The sequence below is a fragment of the Rana temporaria genome, chromosome 3, assembly GCF_905171775.1.
Source record: "Rana temporaria chromosome 3, aRanTem1.1, whole genome shotgun sequence".
NCBI lineage: Eukaryota > Metazoa > Chordata > Amphibia > Anura > Ranidae > Rana > Rana temporaria.
In genome coordinates, this window is record NC_053491.1 from 423600486 (window position 1) to 423616840 (window position 16355).

At 43.7% G+C, this 16355-nt stretch overlaps 1 protein-coding gene across 2 annotated transcripts in view; it reads right to left on the reverse strand.

Moving 5' to 3' along the window:
* Window positions 1-16355, reverse strand: part of PLAT (plasminogen activator, tissue type) — a 48750-nt gene that overhangs the window by 10270 nt on the left and 22125 nt on the right. For both annotated transcript variants that reach the window (XM_040346206.1, XM_040346207.1), the window contains exons 3-10: window positions 11225-11305; window positions 9734-9776; window positions 9499-9630; window positions 9042-9152; window positions 8050-8224; window positions 6104-6195; window positions 3958-4129; window positions 2397-2482 (exon numbers count right to left, since the gene is read on the reverse strand). In XM_040346206.1, the coding sequence (XP_040202140.1) occupies window positions 2397-2482; window positions 3958-4129; window positions 6104-6195; window positions 8050-8224; window positions 9042-9152; window positions 9499-9630; window positions 9734-9776; window positions 11225-11299 (886 nt within the window). In that variant the 5' untranslated portion in view covers window positions 11300-11305. The remainder of the gene's footprint in view (window positions 1-2396; window positions 2483-3957; window positions 4130-6103; window positions 6196-8049; window positions 8225-9041; window positions 9153-9498; window positions 9631-9733; window positions 9777-11224; window positions 11306-16355) is intronic.

Sequence of the window (16355 nt, forward strand, 5' to 3'; positions counted from 1 at the left end):
CTAAGTCATTAAGATTTCAAGGCTGATGTTTGGTAACTCGAACCTTCAGCTCCCTCTACATATCTGGAGACCCTGAAATAACATAGATTCATGCATTGCATGAATCTATGTTATTGTTGCCGGCCGCTGCCGCTACTATTCAGATGGCCGGACGGTGAGCGCCGGCCACCTGAATAACGGCAGCTGGTTGGCTGTGCGGAAGTGCCGGCTCTGATAGGCTTTCTGAGTACAGCCCTCAGCCTTCCGGATGCTTATCCAGGGGACGTACGGGGGGTGCGTTCCTTGGATAAGACTGACAGGCGTCTCAGGCAATCAGGTTAACCGGTTCTGGTTACCGGTAACCTGATTGGCTGAAGCGTCATCGAAGGCGGGAGAAGATATCGAGGGACGTGGAAGCAGGATGGCTGACCCCCAGAAAGGTAAGTGCCGGGTGGGGGGGGGAGGGGAATTTTACAGGGTACAGCGCCGACAATGAGCACAGTGACATCAATGGGCACAGTGGCGACAATGGGTACAGTGGTGACAATTAAAGGGCACAGTGGCGACAATGGGCCCAGTGGCATCAATGGCCATAGTGGCGACAATGGGCACAGCGGCGTCAATTAAAGGGCACAGTGACATCTATGGGCACAGTGGCGACAATTAAAGGGCACAGTGGCATCAATTGGCACAGTGGCGACAATTGATGGGCACAGTGGCTGCGTTTGATGGCATGGCACAGTGGTGACAATTGATGGCACAGTGGCTGTGTTTGATGGCATGGCACAGTGACTGCGTTTGATGGCATGGCACAGTGGTGCGAATTGATGGCACAGTGGCTGCGTTTGATGGCATGGCACAGTGACTGCGTTTGATGGCATGGCACAGTGGTGCGAATTGATGGCACAGTGGCTGCGTTTGATGGCATGGCATAGTGACTGCATTTGATGGCATGGCACAGTGGTGACAATTGATGGCACAGTGGCTGTGTTTGATGGCATAGCACAGTGGCTGCGTTTGATGGCATGGCACAGTGGTGCGAATTGATGGCACAGTGGCTGCGTTTGATGGCATTGCACAGTGACTGCATTTGATGGCATGGTACAGTGGTGACAATTGATGGCACAGTGGTTGCGTTTGATGGCATGGCACAGTGGTGACAATTGATGCCACAGTGGCTGCATTTGATGGGCACAGTGAAGCTGCATTTTTTTTTCCGCGCCCCCCCCAAAAATTTTGAACACCAGCCGCCACTGCTGGAGACTGGCTAGACCACCCCAGGTGACCTTAATGTGCTTGTTCTTTAGCCACTCCTTTGTTGCCTTGGCCGTGTGTTTTGGGTCACTGTCATGCTGGAATACCCACCCATGACCCATTTTCAATGTCCTGGCTGAGGGAAGGAGGTTCTCATCCAAGATTTGATGGAACATGGTCCCGTCAAGCATCCCTTTGATGCAGTGAAGTTGTCCTGTCCCCCTAGCAGAAAAACACTCCCAATGCCTAATGTTTCCACCTCCATGTTTGAAGGTGGGGATGGTGTTCTTGAGGTCATAGGCAGCATTCCTCCTCCTCCAAACACGGCGAGTTGAGTTGATGCCATAGAGCTCTATTTTGGTCTCATCGGACCACAACACCTTCACCCAGTTCTCCTCTGAATCATTCAGACGTTCATTAGCAAACTTCAGACAGGCCTGTACATGTGCTTTCTTAAGCAGGTGGAACCTTGCGAGCGTTGCAGGATTTCAGTTCTTCACGGCGTAGTGTGTTACCAATTGTTTTTTTGGTGACTATGATCCCAGCTACCTTGAGATCATTGACAAGATTCTCCCATGTAGTTCTGGGCTGATTCCTCACTGTTCTCATAATCATTGAAACTCCACGAGGTGAGATCTTGCATGGAGCCCCAGACTGAGGGAGATTGACAGTTATTTAGCATTTCTTCCATTTGCGAATAATCGCACCAACTTTTGTCACCCTCTCACAAAGCTGCTTGGCGATGGTCTTGTAGCCCATTCCAGATGTGAAGGTCTACAATCTTGTCCCCGACATCCTTGGACAGCTCTTTGATCTTGTCCATGGTGAAGAGATTTTATACAGCAAACAAGCTGAGATTAGGAGCACTCCCTTTAAGAGAGTGCTCCTAATCTCAGCTTGTTACCTGTATAGAAGACACCTGGAAGCCCGAAATCTTGTGGATTGATAGGGGATCAAGTACTTATTTCACTCATTAAAATGCAAATCATTTCATAACTTTTTTGAAATGCGTTTTTCTGGATATTTTTGTATTTTGTATAGTTTCCTTTAGATAGGTTGAAGAAGTCTCTAAGCAATAATACGCTACATCTGATTGGCCTATCGGTCAGATATTGTCAGCCTTTTGCTACTCCGTAGACTTTTGATTTTACTGTGTTACTTACAGCATTTAGGGACATCACAGAATTCCCAGCCAGCCTGAGTTCCATTCATCACATGACACCAAGGACGCACATCATTATCTGGATTCCTTTACAATATAAACAAGAGAACAATTCAGTACAGATAGACAGTCATTTCAAAATCACCTAAATATATAACATAAAGAGAGTTTGCATAGTGCAGCATCACTGGTGCAATTACAGTTTGTGTAAAAAGTGTAAAACAATAAACACCAATGATATGGGTTGCAATTAAAAAAAAGCACCAACACTTTATCGGGGTGGGCAACTAAATGGCAAATGAGGTTCAATGAAGAAAAATTTAAAATAATGCATTTGGGTGGCAAAAATATGAATGCAATCTATACACTGGGGGGAGAATTTCTGTGGAATTTAGGATGGAAAAGACCTGGGGGTCCTAGTAGATGATAGGCTCAGCAATGGCATGCAATGCCAAGCTGCTGCTAACAACACAAACAGAATATTGACATGCATTAAAAAGGGGATTAACTCCAGAGATAAAACGATAATTCTCCCGCTATACAAGACTCTGGTCCGGCTGCACCTGGAGTATGCTGTCCAGTTCAGGGCACCAGTCCTCAGGAGGGATGTACTGGAAATGGAGCAAGTACGAAGAAGGGCAACAAAGATAATAAAGGGTCTGGAGGATATTAGTTATGAGGAAAGGTTACGAGCACTAAACGTATTCTCTCTGGTGATGAGACGCTTGAGAGGGGATATGATTTCAATTTACAAATACCGTACTGGTGACTTCCACAAAACTTTGTGGAAGGGAGTTTAACAAGACACGTGGCCACTCATTAAAATTGGAAGAAAAGAGGTAATACCTTAAACTATGTAGAGGGTTCTTTACTGAAAGAGCGGCAAGGATGTGGAATTCCCTTCCACAGGGGGTGGTCTCAGTGGGGGGCATTGATGGTTTCAAGAAACTATTAGATAAGCACCTGAACAACCACAACATACAGGAATATACAATGTAATACTGACATATAATCACATACACATAGGTTGGACTTGATGGTCTTTTTTCAACCTCACCTACTATGTAACTATGTAACTTTGGCAGCCCTGAACCTGAATATCATGGGGGAAGTGATAGTAACTGGACTTGTTTTTCTAACCTATATAATTGCTATTGTTTCCCACCAAGAACTGTCAGACAGTGGTGTCTTCACACACATGAGAATGCATGGACAAACAATGAGGTGGTGGCACAATAAATGGTCTACTATTACACCGGTCTTGGCATGAAACAACTCGGCGCCGTGAAGTGATACTGAGGTGGTCTATAAGTCCCCGATCTGCAACCACAATTCCTGGTTTTGGAGCTCTGTCTATAGAAAGTCTTTTTCCAGGACATGTTCCTGGCTTTAGAATTGGCAAGCTATACAGCAAAAATTTTCAGCATACTTGATTAAATTTCTGTTGTCAGTTATTGTCCCTTGAATGGTCATTAATCTTAATTTAGGAGAAGAATGAGGAGTATTTATATTTCAATTCACATGTTGCTAGCCAGGGGCCCCTTACAGTATACAGAACTCACCTGCAGTAGTTATGGCTTCCCAAACCCTGGCTGCGGGATTTGCCACTCCAGGCATTGAAGACTTTGTTCTTCACCAGGGCTGAGTCCCACCGCAAACAGCGGGCACCAGAGATGGTGACACTGCCAGAGCCTCGATATGAAGTTCCTCGCTCTGAATAACAGTCTGGGATGTCTATTTGGGATAAACAATGTATAAAGCACATTTTCATCATTATTACACCATATTTAGGAAGCTGTTTAAATTGTGCAGTATTTTATAGGCTAATGTTGAATCATTAGGCATGCCTTTAATGGTGCAAAAAAAAATGGAACAACCCGGGTTCAACAAAAAACAAGACACATCTGAACATTCAAGTAAGATTTGCCAACCATGGCCTAATGCATTGTATGGATACCTGCAACCACACTATGACAATACACAGTCCATTTGGCAGTATTTATTGGATCACTTTACAGGCTCAAATTAATTGAATAAGCCAAATGAACCGTGTACTATTTTATACCTTCAATATGTTTCCAGTTGTAAGTGTTCTGCATAATGTTCGAAACAGCCCTATTGTTACCTCGGGGTGGTTAAATATACAAGTACAAACTGGACCTCAATTCACTCTCCATCCACTCTCCTTTCAGAAGGTTGGTAACATCGAAACAATGTTACCAACCTTCTTTTTGTACTCTTTGTTATAGATACAGTGGCCCGGATTCAGATAGAGATACGACGGCGTATCTTCTGATACGCCGTCGTATCTCTGAGTTCCGTCCGTCGTTTCTATGCGCCTGATTCATAGAATCAGGTTCCGCATAGATCTCCCTAAGATCCGCCAGGTGTAAATGACTTACACCGTCGGATCTTAGGCTGCAATCTGACGCTGGCCGCTAGGTGGCGCTTCCGTTTGTATACGCGACGAATATGCAAATGAGTTACGCCGATTCAGAAACGAACGACCGCCCGGCGCTTTTTTTTTACGTCGTTTGCGTTCGGCTTTTTCCGGCGTATAGTTACCCCTGCTATATGCGGCGTATCCTATGTTAAGTATGGCCGTCGTTCCCGGGTCGAATTTTGAATTTTTTACGTCGTTTGCGTAAGTCGGTCGCGAATACGGATGGACGTAATTTACGTTCACGTCGAAACCAATGACATCCTAGTGACGTCATTTGGAGCAATGAACAATGGGAAATTTAGCAGACGGCGCATGCGCAGTTCGTTCGCGCGGGGACACGCCTGATTTAAATTCTACACGCCCCCTAGCCGCGGAATTTGAATTCCGCCGGGGGATTTACAATACGCCGCCGCAACTTTAGAGGCAAGTGCTTTCTGAATACAGCACTTGCCTCAAAAACTTGCGCCGGCGGATCGTAAATCAGATAGGTTACGCGGATCTAAAGATCTGCTAACCTATCTGAATCTAGCCCAGTATATTTTGCTCTCCACTAAGGAATGCCCCTGAGGAAAGGATAATATCCTGAAACGCGTCGGCCCTACCTGTATTTCGGAGACACCATTCATGTCAAACTACTATCGGTGCAAATGTGTTTGAGATTTTGACATTGTTTTTATTTACCAGTCAATTTAATGTTGTTTACATTCTTGACTTCTTAATCCTTATTTAGTAAATAAATGTTCTACTTATTTTGTTATTCGTATAATTGGTTGCCTTAAAAGTCCCAACCCCTATAGGGGACCCCCCCCCCTTTTTTCTGTATAATTGCATACGGAATGTTGGCAACATCGTAGTCTACCTTTGGTCAAACACTTCTTATAATTTATACACCTTCCTCCTTTCACATCATAGCTCCCTCCTCTTCTATAAGTATCTAATTACTGTCTGTGCTGACCCAGCTCCTTCCTTCCTCACCTCCTCATCTAACTTTCTATGTAGCTGCTGGGTGAGGAGAGAAGGGGAATATCTGAGTGACAATTACGAGTAAGCTGAGGTTGATGACCACTTCCAAATGGCAGTGCCCAGCAGCAGTCTCAGGGCTTTTGGATGTTTACACAAGGAAAGCCGTTGCAGGTAAATATCATCCAATAAATATGTTAAATGCATATTTAATGTAATAGAAAGATTTTTTTTTAATTAAAAGGTCTGACGAAAGGGTCTCTTTAATATTAGCTCCTGAAAACCTAGATCATAAAGATACCTACCTACTGGGCAGGATGGCACTCTGCAATGTTCCCAGTTGTACGCACCATCTTTAAATACATAACACCAGGGAGAGACCTCGCCATCAGGGTTCCTACAAAATAAAAAGGAATCTTCAATACATACGACTAGCAGCCCATGTGGTTGGTTACTTTGCTACTCTGCTCACCTTCATTTTTAATTGCATGAATGAATAAATAGGTCGTTCAGAAAAAAAGTGAACCTACACTTTGTCCTTATTAAGCAAAATAACAGCAGTTGGTTGTCACCTTTCCCACACTTACTTGTTGCCCCAGTCAAGTGCCAGATTCCTGTAGCAGAATTATTCTCTGATCACAGGTCCTCAACACCCCAACGTGACATGTCTTGATCACTCTGGCACTAAGAACTGCACTGGAAGGCATTGGTAACATCACATGCTCCCCCATACCTAGAAGTATTTCTCAGGTGTGAGAAAGGTAAGTGCTGCCTGTAAAGTAAAGCTGTTATTTTGTCTAATAAGGGCAAAGTACAGGTTTACCTAAAGTATCAAAGACTGGAACCATCTGCAAAGAAGGTTTCAGAGTTGGATAAGTGGTTCTATAACTGCAAGTGTGCTTTAAGCCAGTGGTCATCAACCCTGTCCTCAGGGCCCACTAACAGGCCAGATTGTATGTATTAGGCTGGGTTCACACTACGATTTTCCCGTCCGTCAGCCGCATACGATTTATATGAAAAAACGTATGCGGCTGAAACGGATTGAAACGTATGGAACCGCACATATGTGCGTTTTCCATTGACTTTCATGTTAAAAAAAAACGTATGCGTTTGCCATACGGTTTCAAAAACGGCCTCAAAACCGTGGTCGAACGCGGTTTTGCGTACTGTTAAAAAACGTTTTGCCAGCAAATCGTACGCACCCGGATGCATCTGAGTGCATACGATTTGCAATGCATTGTCTATGTATGCGTTTTCCCGTACGGGCCCGTACGTTTTCAATACTGAAATCGTATGCGGCTGACGGACGGGAAAATCGTAGTGTGAACCCAGCCTTACCTTGGGGAGATGCAGACTAGAATACTGCAATCACTAAGCAGCAAATGATATCACCTGTGCTGTATTTCAGTTATCTTGCAAACCTGGCCTGTAAGTGGGCCCTGAGGACAGGGTTGATGACCACTGCTATAAGCCATTAGTTCTGGATGCTAAGGGATAAATAAATAATAAAGGAATTATCTGCATGCCCCTTTTGTTGAGTTTTTGAAGCATAGACACCCAGACAACTTTAGCAGCGCAATTAGTTAATTTGACAATCACTCTATTACAAATTTTTCTGATTGACAAAATGTTCTGGTCTGAGAACCAGGAACATGCACAATTGCACATTCCTAGTTCTGTGCTGCAAAGTTAACATTTTTATTAGCATTTGAACTTGAATTGTTGTCACAAAGTTAAAAAAGGAATAAATCCTTTTTTTGGTGGTCTTCGGATAGAAGAGATCCTGGTTCAAAGACTTGGTGATGACTGGATGCAATATTTATGTGTTTGCTGTGTCTTTTCATGCACTCTGAAGAACAAGTATGTTATTAAAATGTTGGGCTTGTAACAGGAAATGAAGGTCACATCAGACAAAATACTAGCCATTCAGTGCAAGCATTGCTGCTCCTTATATACAGAATAAAATACAGCCTAAGGCTATAACCTGAAATAAAATCCACTTTTCTGAAGTTTATTTCATATGTAGTAAAGCTAAACAACCAGCAGGTGGCAGTATGACATAGGTAATTTGTTATGGGTAAATGATAAACAGGCTACATCATATTACAGAGCTCGTCAAGCACAAGCATAGGTATATGTGGCTTAGAACTTGGGGGCATCTCTCTAGGGTCTAGGTATTGATCTAATCACTTTCAAACAAAGTGCATATTTTAACCGCCTCTTACTACAAATGGTATAGCCTGCTGCATACCTGCAGAAGTTGTGATTTCCCAGTCCGAATTGTAAAGCCTCTCTGTTCTGTGTGGTGTATCTTTTTCCATTGAGCCCTGGAGAGTTCCAGTTTACACAAACTGCTCCGCTCACTGTGCGGCTGTGATTTCCTCTGTAAGACTCTCCGGAGCCCTGGTAACATGTAGTACGTGTGTCTACAAAAAGAGACAGAGACAGTGGGCATCACTTCATTGTGACATTTGTATCATTACCACCGTTCACCAATGTTATCACAGTATACAGATCTTCAACATTCTTCCATCATGCACAGTGTTCATTATCAATTAAAGATACTCATCACCATTATGCAGAGTACAGTGTTCATTATCAATTAGAGATATTCATCACCATTATACAGAGTACAGTGTTCATTATCAGTGAATAGATATACTCTGTGTAGGCAGGTGCAGTCTACTTTCCCCACTGCAGGTGGTGATCATTACAGCGGTCCTGTAGCTGGAGAGGAAGTCAAGTGGAACACAGTTCCTATGGCTTCCGGGGTCACTGGGGAAGCAATCTGTTTGGATGCTGCCACCCTCATGTGACTCTGGCAGTCATCTTGGGTCAGGCAGAGCCTATTTAGGTCATTGGCTCCCAGGTTTGGAGCGCATTTGTAAATTGGTAGCGCAGGGATAGGTACCCTGCCTCTTAGGCACAGCACTAACAGTAGGGAGAGGTTCCTGATGAGGAGGGAAATCGTAAGGGTCACCCCACTTGGGCACAAGACGGTCAGGCCGCATTTCTGATACCTGCTATCTTCCCATTATTGGAAACCATAAAAGCACCCTGTTGGGCAGCCTTTCCACTGGGTTTGTTGTAAACTGTTGCTGTGCTATTTCAATACAAGTTTTTCATTGCACCTGACTGTGTGACTTCTTATTGCCGCTGTACCTCACCTACATACAGAGCACAGTGTTCATTATCAGTGTATATAGCTTTGTATGATTAATATCTCCATATCAAGGTCTGTACCTATTTCACAGTTTTCTCCAGAGAATCCGCTCAGACACAGGCAGAGATGGTTTGAGGAGTACAGGGCCTGGCGGCAGCGACCTCCATTGTAGCACTTCGTTTCTGTACAGTCTGTTGGTGAAAGTGATTGTAGATGATTATTTTTTATTTAGATTTTATGCAGCAGCTCTGTGTGGCTCTTTAAGTAATGGCCACCATTGCTGTTTGAAGTCTTCCAATAGGTATATCTCTCTATCTGGATTATGTCTTGCCAACATGATGCAAAGACCAATGTTATTCAATACCCCATAGCAACCAGTAAGATTTCAGCCATCTTCGCTTTAGCATTGCTATAACAAAGAAAGAAGATTTCTTATTGGCCGATATAGAAAACTGATTTTTGCCAATTTTGAAAACCCCTAAACCTCCATCTATTCATCACTACTGGTGTTTACAACACTTTTTATTCTGCCCTTACCCATGACTGGCACACTATGACATTTGCTCTTCCCATTCTCACAGCGACAGAACTCTACCCTCCGTCCTGCAGATCGTAGCCAGGTGTCATCACCCCTGAAGACTCTTCCTGAGGACCTTTCAATGCACACGGCTGAGGAGACAGGGGGGGGGGGGGGGAGGTAATTTGTTTGCTCAGTTTGCTTAGACTTAGACATCAGAATCTCACTTAAAAGTAATAATTTGTAAATAATTACATTTGAATGTTCTTGTTCCTCTCTTCTCTCGGTGGTGAAGAACCTAGGCAAGAAAGCAGTTACGTTTTAGTAGATCTGATGATCAAAGATTATGACTGTAAAAAACAAACATGAGTATGAGGTATGCGGTCACTAAACGAAGGTACAAGAGAAGTACTCAAAATATACACAGTGGCATATTATTGTTTTTAAAATGAACCAATTTATTATTTAATAAAATCTTTATTTAGCAAATAAATGCCCAATACAAGGGTGCATCCAATGCAAAGCTTGTCTGAAGCAGCAGAAGCTGTTTGCTTCAGATGGTCTCTCTCTAATTGAAACCTTAAAGCGTGAGTTCACCCGAAAAAAATTTTTTAACATTAGATTCATGCACATTTTGTCAAGGGGAATCGGGTAGTTTTTTTAAAAACGAAGCAGTACTTACCGTTTTAGAGAGCGATCTTCTCCGCCGCTTACGGGTATGGTCTTCGGGACTGGGCGTTCCTATTTGTTTGACAGTCTTCCGACAGGCTTCCGACGGTCGCATACATCGCGTCACGAGTAGCCGAAAGAAGCCGAGCGTCGGTGCGGCTCTATACGGCGCCTGCGCACCAACGTTCGGCTACTTTCGGAAAATCGTGACGGGATAGATGCGACCGTCGGAAGCCTGTCGGAAGACTGTCAATCAAATAGGAACGCCCAGTCCCGCAGCCCATACCCGGAAGCGGCGGAGAAGATCGCTCTCTAAAACGGTAAGTACTGCTTTGTTTTTAAAAAAACTACCCGATTCCCCTTGACAAAATGAGCATGAATCTAATGTTAAAAATTAACATTTCCGGGTGAACCTCCACTTTGAATTGAAGAGTCTGAACAAAGTGGGCAGAGAGGGCAAAGAAGAGAAGGAGCAGTTGCTCTTCTGTATGTGTAAATTGCAGCTTCACTTACTAAAGAATTGGCTTTTTAATGAAACCAGTTTGGATTTTAAAAATAGGTTGCATAACATTTTAAAAGTAGCCTAAAGATCAGCCTTTTGGCTACAAATTAAAGTATATTATACAAGTATATAAGAAAAAATATTCCTATATAGTACTCAACAACATTTATCAAACTAAAACATTACAAAATATTTTAAAAATTCGATTTTTTTTCTTTAGCCCCAACTATAATAATTAAACTCAATACAAAACCACTATACCTTCCCTTTAAAGAAAATGGTGGCTGCTTGAAGGCACATAGATCACTCTAAAGCCTCGTACACACGCTTAGATTTTTGGACGACCAAATGTCCGTTTTTTGTGGCCCCGTGTGTACGAAAGAAAGAGACACCATATATAATTTATATATACACACAGTACAAAGAAAAGTGGTGTGTGGTAACCCATCGTAACCAATCAGAGCTTAGCTTTTAGAAACCTATTCTAAGTATACAGTATAAAAGTTGAGTTATTGATGGTCACTAGAAGTTTCTAGAATTTAGGTTAATAATAAAATCATTATGTATATGCTTACCTCTTCTGTTGAAGATATAACCTCAAAGAGGATGAGGGTCACAAACATGTTCATGGTGCTGATCTTTAAAGACATGTTAAACTGCAAGAAAAAAAGAAAGACCTTAACTCACAACACTCAATGTGGCCCAGCATGGAAAATGTCGGACAAGGTACAAATTCTGAACATAGGTTAAATCACATGTACCTCTATAGGAGCCTTTCTCAACCTTTTGACCATTGAGGAACCCTTGAAATAGTTTTCAGGTCTCAGGGGACCCTCATTCAATTTATTAGACCTTTACATTACATTAGCATGATCAGTAGGTTGTAGAGACTTTTAAATAAAATAATAAAAAATGGGGTTTACTTAATAAACATGAAATTAAACAAATAATAATGGTCAGAAACGAAATACAGACAGTGAAAATCCTAGAAATGCCTTACATTGAAGGAAGTGACCCCTTACAATGGTGGTCCTTATAGAAGTGACCCCATGCATTTGTGGTCAGTGTGGAAGTGACCATTTACATTGGTGGTCCTTATAGAAGTGACCCCATGCATTTGTGGTCAGTGTGGAAGTGGCCATTTACATTGGTGGTCCTTATAGAAGTGACCCCATGCATTTGTGGTCAGTGTGGAAGTGACTCTTCACATTGGTGGTCGTTGTAGAAGTGACTTCTTACATTGGTGATTAGTGTAGAAGTGACCATTTACATTGGTGATCAGTGTAGAAGTGACCCTGTACATTCATTGGTGATCAGTGTAGAAGTGACCCCTTACATTGGTGATTTGTGTAGAAGTGACCATTTACTTTGGTAGTCACTATAGAAGTGACCCCTTACGATGGTGTTCAGTGTAGAGGTGACCCCTTATTTTGGTGGTCAGTGCAGAAGTGGCCCCTTCCAATGGTCAGTGTAGGCAGGAAATCAATCTGCCACAGCAATCCCTGGGGGAGCTCCAGGGTTCTGCTGAACCCTGGTTGAGAAGGGCTATTCTATGGCATGCTGTGCCAACCTCTCATTACTGCTGGTCAGAGCTTATTTTCTCAGTGAAAAGGTGCAGGTACTCCCCCCTTTTAAATCACCCCTTTGTCTCCGCCCCCTACCCACCTTTGAGCACTGTCCCTTGGTTTCACCCCCTACCTACTGCCCAATACTGCCCCTTTTAGAGAATACAGAACCTAGTATCATTTTGTGGTGTTAAGGTATGTTAATGACATTTGTTAATGATAACAAGAAAGGCAATAAAATGGATCCCCTGCAGCCAGCAACAATAGCTCCCCCAAGAACAATAGAACCCCCACAACAATATACCCCCAAGGAACAGTAGATCCACCCCAGCAACAAAAGATCTTATCATCAACAATAGATCTCCCAGCAGCCAGCATCAATAGACCCTCCAGCACACCCTATCACCCCTTGCCATTACATACATTTAGTGCTGGAGGTGCCAGAACTGCGTTCCCCCACGTTCCTGCTGAAAAAAAGCCCTGCTGCAGGTCGATCTGCTAGAAAAATACAAATGAAGTCCTAAGATGGAGGAAAAAATAGAACAGATCATATATGTGAGACCCATTGATCGCACAGATATGGCACCCATTTCTGTTCTAAACCATCTCAGCAAGGGATTAGTCTATGAGGCCCTGCTGGGAATGCAGGCACCTGCATGAAAAGGGTCTAAGTATAGAAACACTCAAAATGTGATTGAAAATTCAGATCAAATTGATGCAAAATAGATGTGTGTTTGGCCAGAATTAGATTTGACTTCCTGCTGATGGCCGATATCACAAACAACACTTATAAAAATAAAAGCTTGGAATGAAAATCATATTTATTACAGCATTTACTCTCATCCCTGAAGTTCTGATAAAATGTTTTATTATTCTTTATTCTATGTTCTTATTTTAAAAGCTGTAATAAAAAAATATTCAAATGCACTTCTGAAACACCAGGGGATAGTTTCAATGGGTTGTTTACTGGTGGAATAAGCTAGCTTGCAATCCTTGGAACCACAACAGTTACCACATCTGACATTAATTAAATCTAAATACAGTAAGACTGAGGCGCAGAAAGCCCCCCCCCCCCACTTCCTGGTTTCCCATCAATTATATACAGTATATTACTGTTACATTGCATTTGGCCATTGGAATTGGGAGTGGACCTCCCAATTCCTGGCCTTCTATCAGATATATATATATATATATATATATATATATATATCGTATTTATCGGGGTATTGCGCGCTCCGGTGTATAGCTCGCACTCCTAAAGTGGACCCGACATTCCTGTAAAAAAAACATTTTAGTACTTACAGTTTTGGTGTCTTGCGCGGCGTCCATCGGCGGCCTGGTCGGGTCCGGCGTCCGTCTGCGGCTTCGGGTGTCCTCTTCGTTGTGTCCGGCGTCCTTCTGCGGCGTCCTCCCCGCTCGATTCCCGCGCCGAGTTTGAATACTGCGCCGGCATATACCGAGCGCAGTACACTCGTGTATAGTCAGGCAGGCTCGGCTACTCTCGCGCTCACGTCCTGTACGTCCAGGACGTGAGCGCAAAAGGAGCCCGACTATACACGAGTGTACTGCGCTCGGTATATGCCGGCGCAGTGTTCAAACTCGGCGCGGGAAAGCGGGTATCGGTGTATATCGCGCACCCACGATTTTGCCCAGGTTTTCAGGGCAAAAAAGTGTGCGGTATACGCCGATAAATACGGTATATATGTAGCACTACCCCCGGAGGAGCTGCTGGATTTTTGGGTGGCACATTACCTCATGGCTCCTCCGAATTCCTAGGGGTGAGTGATGCGTATTGCATATAGTAGAAGTAAAGGAATGTCCACAACATGTACTCTTTGCTGTGCTCTTTATTACCCAGCCGGGTAAAAACAGTAAACTTATGGTGAGAAAAGTTGAAGAAGAAGAATAGCAGATTCAGGCAAGAGGATAGGAAACAGTCCTGCTCCCAAGCGTAACACTTCTAGGCGCCATTCCTGTCGGAGTGGGTTTTAGCGTACCCGGACAGGCCTCTCTCACTGACCTGGCAGCCGGAGTATCACTCAGACAATTGTAGGATAAAGTCTCTGCCACAGACCCTCCTTGGTGAACTTGAACTTGAGGAGAAGTCTCTGCCACAGACTCTCCTCGGTGAGCCTCAGAAAGATACCTCTGCCACAGGTCCTCTCTGGATTGAATTCTTGGAGATATACCTCCTTAGATGAGTTATGCCTGGGTCTCCTTCAACTTGTCACCTAGGTACCGACTGATAGGTGATGAATCCCTCAGTGTCCATCTACCTTGATCCCCGGTGGTTTGTCCAGGCCCCTTGTGGAACGCCAGCCTCTCAATGGCGCTTCTCAGACTGACTCCCCACCGAACAGCAGTACAGCTTGGCATCCTCAAAGATGGGAACCCAGTCACTCACTGGGTCCCCGTCGCTGTTCAGACGCTCTGGGCCAGCATGGCTCCGGACCAGGAACACCGCGCAGCACGCCCCGGCCAGGCAGGCCATAACGCTGGCGCGTCGTGATGTGGCCACCCTAAAGGTGGGTGCCACACTGGACGAAGAAGACCCAGAACCAATCGCGTCTGCCCCATAAATACCCCTTCCCAGCATGCACAGTGAGGTCAAACCCTCCTGATTGGCTGCTGGGAAAGAGCACCCAAACCTTGACTCCACTGCTGCCACCTGCAGCACCGGGGCTGGAAGAACACCCCAGTACAACAGAATAAGCCCGCAGCACAGCCAAACTGAGGCAGAGACTCTGTTTTGCACTTAACAATCTAGATCAGAGTCTAATTACACTCTGATCTTACCCTTAAATTTGACTAGCACCGGTACCATAAAGTACACAGGTGCTACATATATATTTATACTGTATATATATATATATATATATATATATATTGTGAGGGGTTAGCTCGGTAGCGGGGTGTGTGACCCCTTGGACACACTGAATTTATACAGACTGGCAGTCGAAAACGGTTGAAAACAACGTTTTTGGTTTACTTTCCATCTTGCTGGAAAACAATTGCAAGCATCCAAACTGCATAAACAAAATCAAATATAAAATAAATCCTAGCCACTCTGGGCGTCTACCTTCCACACAGGAACCTAAGGAGTCTGGCTCAGCCTAGCACTGGGTAGACAATGCTGGTCATACAGCACAAACAGTAGTCTTTTGATATTTATAACACAGGAAAAAGTCAATGGTCTCCTCACCTCATCAGGAGACTTTCGGGCACTGCTCTCCTACTCACACAGCCTTAGGAGTGATGCAGCAACCAAGTGGTAACCCTCTGGCTACTTATAAAGGCCTTGATTGCTTCATTCTGAACAGCTGAAGTTTTTTAACGGCCTTTAGCCTTCCTCTGGCTACGTTTGTAGCCGACGCCCGATAACAAACTGTGTATCGTCTAAACAAGGCAGAAATGTATGTCCCATCAGTGACAACACCCACAGATTTACCTGACTTCCTGTCACAATATATATATATATATATATATATATATATATCACTGTTACATTGAATGGCTGAGTAGTGGGCCTCCGAATTCCTGGCCTTCTATCAGTTATATATAGTATCACTGTTACATTAGAAGTCTGAGGACTGGACCTCCCAATTCCTGACCTCCTGTCAGTTATATATATTACTGTTAGGTGGAGGGGGCAGTACACATGCCACGGTCATGATAAGTTGCGTTGTGGCAAATTTAACACAACTTGTTGAGTTGACAGGCGGCGCTGTCACTTGAACAAAGAAGAAGAAAAAAAAAAAACAGGCATTCAGGAGGCAACTCATTTCATGGAGGCCACAGCGTAACTGCTCTCTGAAAATCGGTCCACCACGGATCCCTTTTCAGAGAATACTGTAGTTTGAACCTAGCCTCGCATTTAACAATTACACCCTTCTCATTCAGCCTGTCCTGGAATGAGTGTTCTAAGAGTCATCATCTCATCACACACATAGTATCCTGACTATATCTCTGCTGACAAAGGCCAGAACACCTCTTCCTGCTGTCAGTATGATGGTGTTTACCTCCATCCTCTAGTATCAGAGCAATAACGTGACTCTACAATGAGTAACCTGGAACAGGATATCAATTGTAAATATAAGCTAGATGTGTAAAACAATCGTACACTGAAATAAATACATGGCCA